Consider the following 10,229-nt stretch of genomic DNA (forward strand, 5'->3'; position numbering starts at 1 on the left):
AATACTTTCCGTTCCCACTGTATATATATAGTACATACTGGAAAAACTATCTGATTGTAGCCTTTACTAAAAATGTATTTTGGTATGTGTGATGTGGATTTTTGGATATTATGTGTGATAGAAATGACATGGTTTTTCACTTTTTTGGGAGACAAACTTGGAGTCTTTAAATAGCTAGCAGTCAGTATCTCTAATCAATTACTTTTTCACGTAGGGCCAGGCAGGTTTGGACAGCTTTTTTCCCTTAATAAAATAAATAATCATTTAAAAACTGCATTTTGTATTTACTTGCATTATCTTTGTGTAATATTAAAATTTGTTTGATGATCTGAATCTTTTAAGTGTGAAAAATATGCAAAAAATTGAAAAAACAGGAAGGGGGCCAACACTTTTTCACACCACTGTATAGCAAAAACAGCTGTCCTTAATAGTGCTTGTTTACATTAAAATTGTACAAATTGCACTTACCAGATGGATTTTAAAAGGTGGTTGTTAAAAGTTGTAACGAAAAAGTGCAAAGTAAAATTGTCTTGTTCTATTATTTATTTTTAGTTATTTTAGTGGAGAAGTTAAACATCCTGGGATCTGGACAGGCCCAAAATAGTAGTCTTCTAGCTAATTTGACATTTTCAACATTTTTAAATTCATTAAAGTAGCACAATACAAAGTGTAATGCTTTTATAATTTCTCTCATTAAACTAGAATGATGTTCTTTTTTTTTTTTTAAATCGTCGTAGGGGACAGAGAAACTCTGCGTTACTGATATCTGGTGTTTTGTTCTCACAGATAAAGACGAGTGCTCTAAAGAGAACGGCGGATGTCAGCATGAATGTGTGAACACCTTTGGCAGCTACAGTTGTCAGTGCAGAAGTGGCTTCATTCTGCATGAAAACAAACATGACTGCAAGGAAGGTGAGAAACACACGCGCTTAAATGTGAATATACACTGAGACAGTAAACCATGCCATATTGTTATGTAAAATGGTAGCAATATGATAAAATACACCTATGTTCAGTAAGTGATGAAATATGTTATTAAATGGATAACTCATCCAAAAATCATTTACTCACCCTCATATTGTTCCAAACCTGTGTGACATTTCTCTTGTGTGAAACACAAAAGGAGATATAATGAAGAATGTTCATGCTGCTCTTTTCCATACAATGATAGCTCATTGTGAATACAGCTATCAAGATTCAAAAAGGACAAATAAGCACTGTAAATGTACCATAAATATGACGACAAGACAATATAAGCTTCTTCTGAAGCAATATGATAGTTTTTTGAGGAACAAACTGAAAAGTAATCAGAGCTGAAACTCTCTATTTTATAAAGAAAGAAAAAACACAACCCTAGATTAGTTAGCCCATGTTAGCAAAAATTCTCTGTAAATTGCTTTAGGTTAGGTTTTGGCAAGTGTTTTACCAAATATATCAGAATTACGTGCTGTATGCCTGGAAGGTCACAGCACGAACAGCAGTCTGGTTGTTTTATTTTCCCTATTAGCGCACGACTTTCTCAGAAACCTTCACCATCGATTTCAGCTCACTGACACTAACTAGAGTCTGGATATTTTTAGAGAGCGCCTTCCTCTTGCGGGCAGAAATAGAAAGAGAGTGGCAGTGCTTGGGAGAAACGAAAGAAAATGTTGTTTGAGGAGGTTAGGAAATGCATGGATCTGTGAGCCAAAAACAACACTGATTCTCGTTGTCTGGAGTTTGAACGTTGCTCATGTGATGAGTGTGAGCATGAGGCTGTTTGTGTGTGTATTTGAGTGCTGGACGTCACGTGTTATTGGTATCTCTTTCAGCCGGCTGTGATCACGTTGTGAACAGCGTGAGCGGGACCATCACCAGCCCCAACTGGCCAGATAAATACCCCAGTAAGAAGGCCTGCACCTGGGCCCTCTCCACCACCCCGGGACATCGGATCAAAATAGTATGTAATAGTACATCCCCTCTCCATCCATATTTACCATCGTTGGGTAATGTACAGTCCAGACGGTCATTAGTTCAAAACCAAACCCTGCAGCGTGAGCTTGACCCCAGCGTGAAGCCTTGCATCACCCTGAAGGGGTTTATTTTGCGGTAAAGACCAGCTGACTGTACATTATTCACTAATTACATGGCTGTAAATAAATGAAATGATGTAATTTTAAATGATTTTATTTTAAGAAGAAAGAGTCTGTGGGTTGTTATGAGGTATGTAACTAGCGCAGCTTTATAGGAAATTGGTTTGTTTGGTACATTTATACTCTATAGCATAATTATACAAGAATATTTGACTGCAGAATGCTGCGATTGACCAATCAGGATCAAGTATCCCTGAGAGCAGTGAATGAAAAAAAAAAATAAATAAAAAATAAAATATATATATATATATATATAATGACTAAGTATATAATAATGAATAATGACTAAGTCCTGACAGCACTAGTAGCTCTGTTCCAAAACCTAGTTTGCTGCCTACCTATAGTATAGAATAGTTCACCAAAAATGTAAAATCTGTCATCAATAACTCACCCTCCACTCCACTTCGCACAAAAGAAGATATTTTGAAGTTTTGAAGATATTTTGAAGAAACAGCTGGCGGTAGCCGTTGATGTCAATAGTATTTTTTCCCCTTATACTATGGAAGTCAATGGCTACCATCAACTGTTTGGTGACCAACATGAAAACCAAATAGTTAATGGTAACAGTACCAACATTTGAAGAGTATTGGTAAGCAAACAGTTTATGGTAGCCATCGACTTTCATAGTATGGAAAAAATACTATGGAAGTTAATGGCTACTGTCAACTGTTTGCTTACCAACATTCTTCAAAATACCTTCTTTTGTGCTCAACAGAATAAAGAAATCATACAGGTTAGGTACAAGTGAAGGGTGAGTAAATAAAACACAAAAACAAGTTCTGTGTGAATGGCCCTTTAGGGGTCGTTCACACAACGCAGTTTTGCATTCCACTTTGCATTGTTTTTCTATCTGAACATGCACTAGATGGACGTGTTTGTTGCATCATCTCATGCATGATACACTGTCCTAAAAACACAGCGTTTCAAATTTTAAAAACGACTCTAGACTATACTTTTTTTTTTTTTAAAGTCCACTGCACTCTGTCCCCAAAAACATATTCTTTGTGAACGGCCACTTAGAACAGTGGTTCCCAACCCTGGTCCTGGAGGCACCCCAACACTGCACAAGATAGCTGTCTATATAGACAGCGAAGCAGCTCACTAGGTTTTGGAACTCAATTTCATAAGAAGTCTTGTTTCCCTGTTCATTATAATAGTATAATAGTGTCTGCTGTTCAAACGTTGACTTGGGCCGTATATTTCAGGCTTTCAATGAAATCGACATGGAGCCTCATCTGGAATGTACTTATGACCACATTGAGATTTACGACGGTCGGGATGGGAAGGCACCCAGCCTCGGACGATACTGTGGCACCAAGAAACCTCAGCCGATCATATCCTCCAGCAACAAGATGTTCATCCGCTTCCTCTCTGATAACTCAGTGCAGAAGAAAGGCTTCGAGGCTTCCCATACTGCAGGTGAGCACATCCATCTGTTAAATACAGTACCACTGAATACTGGAATTATATGTAGTCTCATATAATAAAACAATAACCGTGCAGTGCTCTGCTCTGCTCTGCTGTGTCATTAACAACAGGCCATGGTAAAATCACTGAAGCACATGGTTCAAATGGCTTATTGCTTTTTAAAAATGACACCAAAGTTCAATAAATAATGACTTTTTCTAATATTAATTATTAAAAAAAAATTTCCTTAAGCAGTATAGTTCATCAGCCAAAATGTTGAATGTTTATGGCAGCCAAGAAAATGTTTTAAAACGGGTTTTAAACTATATTTTAACTATTTACTATTTTGTTCCTAGACAATAATGATAAAATATGGCTTGAATGGTTTGTGATGGTTGCAAAATTTGCAATTCAAGTTCAGATTTTCAAATTCATATTTCATATTCAATGTATATTTAATATATTCATATTTTAGAGATAGGCCTATCCAGTTTATATTTTCCCTTTTATATTAATGCTGAGTTTTACCCAGATGGGTTCGTGAGGGAACTGGAGGACATTTGTGAGTTGATGAAAAGCTAAAAATTAATTAAAGCATAACATTTAAATATTTTATTTGTTTACCTGTGTATATTTTGACAATTAACCAACATTAGAAAACCATGAACATGCAGATGTCTTGTTAAATTATTGAAATATTAACCTAAAATTTAAGTGTAACTAATATTTAAGTCAAAGGGGTTTAGCTGACAAAAAAGTTTGAGAATCTCAAATGTATAGCATGTATTTTTAGTACATAAAAATGTAAGTATGCTGTAGCAACTCTCTGATGTTTATATCATTGAGTGCTAGTCTCAGCCACAAGTCTGGTTACTAGAGACTATTGACTTGCAGTGATATGCTGAGATGCTGAATGCACCTGTGAATGTTTTTTTGGAACGTGAAATGGTCTTTCTCACGTTCGTTTCCTTCTCTTCTCCAGAGTGTGGAGGCCGTCTGAAAGCGGAGGTGAAAACTAAAGACCTCTACTCTCATGCCCAGTTTGGTGATAATAACTACCCCGGGGCGTCAGACTGTCAGTGGGTGATCACAGCAGAGAAGGGCTACGGCGTGGAGCTCATCTTCCAGACCTTCGAAATCGAGGAGGAGGCCGACTGTGGCTATGATTACATGGAGCTGTTTGATGGGGCGGACACCAAATCACCCAGGCTAGGCCGCTACTGTGGATCAGGGGTAAAGCACAGATTTAGATTTGCTGCATAAAATCAACAAACATCAAAATACTCCTGCATTTCAGGTCAGAAGTTGTGGCAACAACTTGTGATAAAAGTGATTTTTAAAGGGGTAGTTCGACGAAAAAATGTATTTAGTCATCAATTATTCACCCTCATGTCATTTCAAACTCATAAAACACGAATCATCTTTGAAACTCAGATCATGATATCGTGAGAGATTTCTGCCTCTTCATTGAAAAGTCACTTCCACCTAAATTTTGACGCTCCACAAAGATAATAGATTGTAAAAGTCATCTATATGAATCAAGTGGTTGGGGTGAACTATACCTTTAACTGGCAGTTGAAGCCCACAACATCAAAACCTGAATGCAAATAAGTTCAATCTAAAAAATTCCAAGCAACCAATCACTCAGCACCAGCAGTATTCTTTGTGAATTAGTGCAGCTAATCATGCAGAACCACATTTATTTGCCCTTTCTCACTCAAATTACTTTGTTAGGCTTGATTGGTTGCTACGAGCCGTCGGACATTGTGTTCACTGGCCCTTGCAATCCAGTTTTACTTTGCTGTCCATGACCCTATTACAACAGACCTGTGGCCCATTTTTGGGACACAATCCACCACTTCAGAACCACTGCCTTACAGGATAAACAATGATCTTTGAAAGAGGCCGTCAGGGATTTTCCTAATTTCTAGTTCTGGAGAGATACAAAATCTCTGAAACATACAAATCATACAAAAATCTCTGAAACAGTAAGAACTCAGTGTGTGTGTGTGTATGAATGAGATCAGCTCTGTAGGTCACAGAACAGCATGATTACATTTACTTCAGTTCAACGAGAAGGACTGATGCGGAGTTTAGACAAGGTAAATCGGATGATATTCTGATACTGCAATGGGTGCAACCTGCTTATCGACCGAGAGATTTGTTTAAATTGAACCAAGAGGATGTTAGACAGTGTGCATTTGTCTCAATCAAGTTTTGGTAGCTTGCCATTTAGAGCATGCTTTTAATCCAAAGCAACTGACAATTTACTAACAGCAGGGAATATGTCCCTCGAGCAACATGAGCTTAAGTGTGCTGCCACATTAGGCTGTCACAGCCCAAAATAACCCATTTAAGCTTGGTCAGAAAAGAGCCACTGCACAATGGAAACTACTCTGAAACCGTATCAAATGCTTTGAGATTTTGGTTCTTATGTGAAGCACTTTTCACTATCTACATAGGCAGATACCTTTTAAAGCTCAATGTATACCTCATTTTTGACAGTGTGCGCAATGCAAATTTGATCATCAACATAGTACAGAGATACAGTACACACATACATATTACATATTTTGCACCTTAATTTTTTTTTTGTTTGTTCACAAGGTGGCGACACTGACCCGGCCCATTGTTTCAAAATCAAAGAAGAAATACAGAACTCTAGTTTAAAGGAGTAAAAAGACACTTTTATTGGTCAGAAATTCTGGAGAGAAAAAGCACCTGTGATTGCGCACGCCATCAAATTGAGTACATAACTGTGTTCCAGTGTACCTATACGCTAAGCATTCACATCAAAACTGAGTTGTACTTTGGACTCGAGGAAGCATCCACACCAAAAAATAAAGTGCCACTCAAATAGCCCACAAAATACTAGAACTAGAACTCATGGTTCCAAAACATTCAAATGTTAGCATATTGCTAAGCTAAAGACTACTCTTGTAAGCACAAATATTGGATGAATTAGTTCATTTTTAATTACGTGGAACTACTGTTATTGCTTTTCAGTACTGAATAAGCTATTTCTGTATTTAAAATATATTTTTTGGTAGAAAATTTTCAATTCATCACAGTGGATTATGGGATTAGCCAAAACAAGGTATCCTATATAGAAGGATAATTTTCATGCCTGCTTTTTGGAACAGCTTTCACCTTGTGTTGATGATTTTGGTAGCACTTTAGAACTCTGAAGGTGAAAGACAATAGTTAGGTCTGTAATACACTACACAGCTTTTAAAATCAGAACATATTTTAAAGCGGTAGCACTGTATTCCATTCTGAAGGGCTCAACCCTATGCCCTAATCACTTCAGAGAGTTTACCCAACAGAGTGAGAGCTTTGAAGGGAAGAAGGGTGTAGGGGACCAAATACCTGTTCTTTGGAACACACTTCTGCGTCGTCTTGCCAAGCCCATTAAGGAGGTGCTATCATTGCACAATTAACCTGCGTAAAGAATCATGGGAGTGCAGTATCCATCAGTTGTACCTTTTGAAATACTTCATTCTCAAGGGCCCTTTGAAGTGACCAGTTTTAAACGCTTCAGTTTTGAGAAACCCTTCAATATTGTGACCATGATTGTTCACACACTGAAGTGTCCTTCAGAGGCAGATTTATCCCATTTGGGTCGCGGCGTAGGTATCATACACTTACCTACTTTGTAAATTGAGCTCGAGTTCTGACTTGTGGTCTTTCTGACTCCTGTTAACTCAATGCTGACTCACTCTAGACCAGGTGTGTCCAATCCTACTCATCGAGGGCCACCGTCCTGCAGATGTTAGTTCCACCCAACTCCAACACACTTGACTAGAAGTTTAGTGACCCTGCGTTCCATTTGGAAGAGCTCATCCCTATGCCCTAATCCCTTCAAAGGGTTTACCCTCCGGAGTGAGAGCTTTGAAGGGTTGAAGGGTGTAGGGGACCAAACAACTGTTTCTTGAAGTGCCCTTCTGCGTCATCATCACGTGCCCACACGGAGGCGCCGTCATCATGCAAAGAATCTGCGCAAAGGATCATGGGAGCCCCAAGTGTCCATCAGTTGTACACTTCGAAATCCTTCATTCCGAAGGGCCCTTTGAAGTGGCCAGTTTTGAGCACTTCTGTTTGGAATGACCCTTCAATATGGTGGCCATGATTGTTTTCACTCCGAAGTGCCCTTCGGAGGGCGATATATCCCGTTTGGAACGCACCGTGAGTCTGAAGACCTTGATTAGCAGGTTCAAGTGTGTTAAATTAGGGTTGGAGCTAAACTCTGCAGGACAGTGGCCATCCAGGAACAGGTTTGGACACCCCAAGTAGTTCCCAAACAGTGGTTCCCAATCCTGCTCCTAGAGAACCCCCACATTTTAGTTGTTTCCGTAATCAATCGCACCTGATTCAACTTATCAGCTCATTAGTGAAGACTCCAGGACCTCAAATGTTTGCGTCAGATAAGACAGACATCAAAAATGTGCAGTGTTGGGGTTCTCCAGGACCAGGATTGGGAACCACTGCACTAAAATGTCAATCACTAGGATTGATGAGGTTGTATTGATGTAATAAAAGGGAATTTGTTCTATCTAGCCTACTCACGTCTTCCTCCATCTTTGTGTTTCCAGCCTCCAGAAGAGATCTACTCCGCCGGCGACTCCATCGTCATCAAATTCCGCTCAGATGACACCATCAATAAGAAGGGCTTCCACGTGCGTTACACCAGCACCAAGTTTCAGGACACACTCCACTCCCGTAAGAAGTGACCCCTAGTGGCCGGGAGGGGCCGTGCAGGGCCTAGGGGGAAGCGAAAGGGTCCCAGGGGGAGGGCCTCGCCCATCGCTCGGAGCCCCCCGGCCGCCAAGAACACTAGGGTGGGAAGGGTGGGCATAGCTGATCGGATACTGGAACCCCCCCTTTTCTCACCTTTCATGAGCCAAGAGTGCATTGAAAAACACAAATACACTGAGGAACTCCTGCAGGAGAACTGAGCAAACTCACCAAACCAGTCATCTGTGCAACAGTGGGATAGAGGAAGTGAGAAATGAGCGAAGCAGGGGCATTCAGGACGGTGTTCCTGGCATGTTTTCCAACCTTGCAACTTGAGATTTACCGCTGAACTGTGGGGAAATAACCGTCTCTTCTTGACATTATTGGCATTGCTTGTTCATAAAGAGTCTCGTAGGCCATTGTGGGCCGGTTTCTTTGTCGTTACTTGAGCAAATGACACTGTATGTCAGTGGGATAGAGGAAGTGAGAAATGAGCGAAGCAGGGGCATTCAGGACGGTGTTCCTCGCATGTTTTCCAACCTTGCAACTTGAGATTTACCGCTGAACTGTGGGGAAACAACCGTCTCTTCTTGACATTATTGGCATTGCTTGTTCATAAAGAGTCTCGTAGGCCATTGTGGGCCGGTTTCTTGTCGTTACTTGAGCAAATGACACTGTATGTCACAGAGATGCATGTGGTACAGCTAGAAGGAAATGTGGACGTAATGGCACCAGCATTTGTAATAACTCTGTTTTCCTGGCCAGTAGTCCAGAAGGTTCCCTGCCCGAAATTATCACTCTCTCAAGGAGGTTTTTCAGAATCAGTTATCACATTAAAAGACCAATAAACAACACGTGGCCCATGTCTGATGGCTGTTAATTGCTTTTGCATAAAAACAGGATGGTAAGGTGGAAAATGCTTAGATTTTGTTAGATTAAGCGTACACTTTTTTCAAGGTCTTTATAATGTGGTGCTGTCCTCGTAACACTCTCTCTGTGCTTCGCCAATCATGAACAAATTAGGCACAATCGCATGAAAATTGGTGGGCCCTTTTGTGTCCTGACATCCCACAGCTGTATTCTTTTATTTTCTTTTTCAGGCTCTTTCCTCGCAGTCCATGACCAAAAGTTTGTTTTCAAATCTAGCATCACAAGTGTAAGGACCTCAGTCAGGGTAGTCAATGTAAAAAATGTAGATAAGCGGTAGTTCAGCCAAAGATTCTGTCATCATTTACTTCAAATTTGAGTAAATTACTTACTTTCTTCTGTGAAATACAAAAGACGCCATTTGAAAGAATGTTTTTGTCCATACAATGACTCCAAATCAACATAATGTTGGACCCCATTGACTTTTGTTGTATGGACAAAAAAAGTCTCAATGTCTTTCTGTGTGTGTTCTGTAGAAGAAAGAAAGGAACAATGTCATTTGAGGTTGAGTAAATGATGCCAAAATCTTCAGGTTTGGGTGAATTATCTCTTCAAGACCTAAAACCTAATGAGTGAACTATCTGTGTCTCGTTTTCGATACAATTTTGAGTTAAAACCTGAAAGGACTGTACTTTTTAAGCAGTCCTCAGATGTGCTATTGCTAGGTAGATGTTGCTCTTACACCGCTAACTATGGGAAAACTGTTAAAACTGTAAAATGTTCATTTGTACCAATAACGTACCTCAGCGTGTGGGAGAGTGGAGGGATGGTGCTATTTCAAATTAATCCTGCGCCCCAGTCCTTTCAGTTGCTCTTTCTCCATTTATATCCAGTGTCAGTTGGGAAAAGAGCATGTTTGATGTCAAATCTGTGTGGAATAGTTCTGAATAGCATGATCTCCAGGGCTGATCATTTGATCTGAAGTGTTAGCGCAGTCCATTTCCAGGATCACCCCTACCTCTCTCACTTTCTGTCTCCTGCAGAACTCCTTCAAAGGCTGTTGACTTGGTCTCCTCTGTCTCAACCGCT

The 10,229-nt window shown here is 39.8% G+C and overlaps 1 protein-coding gene across 1 annotated transcript in view; it reads left to right on the top strand.

Moving 5' to 3' along the window:
• Positions 1-8,367, top strand: part of LOC107661342 (bone morphogenetic protein 1-like) — a 92,527-nt gene extending 84,160 nt beyond the window's left edge. The window contains exons 16-20 of the mRNA XM_016450866.1: positions 787-912; positions 1,812-1,939; positions 3,338-3,551; positions 4,522-4,772; positions 8,132-8,367. Of these exons, the coding sequence (XP_016306352.1) occupies positions 787-912; positions 1,812-1,939; positions 3,338-3,551; positions 4,522-4,772; positions 8,132-8,269 (857 nt within the window). The 3' untranslated portion in view covers positions 8,270-8,367. The remainder of the gene's footprint in view (positions 1-786; positions 913-1,811; positions 1,940-3,337; positions 3,552-4,521; positions 4,773-8,131) is intronic.
• The last annotated feature ends 1,862 nt before the right edge of the window (positions 8,368-10,229 follow it).

The sequence above is a fragment of the Sinocyclocheilus anshuiensis genome, unplaced genomic scaffold (assembly GCF_001515605.1).
Source record: "Sinocyclocheilus anshuiensis isolate Anshui unplaced genomic scaffold, SAMN03320099.WGS_v1.1 scaffold703, whole genome shotgun sequence".
In the NCBI taxonomy this organism is placed as follows: Eukaryota; Metazoa; Chordata; class Actinopteri; order Cypriniformes; family Cyprinidae; genus Sinocyclocheilus; species Sinocyclocheilus anshuiensis.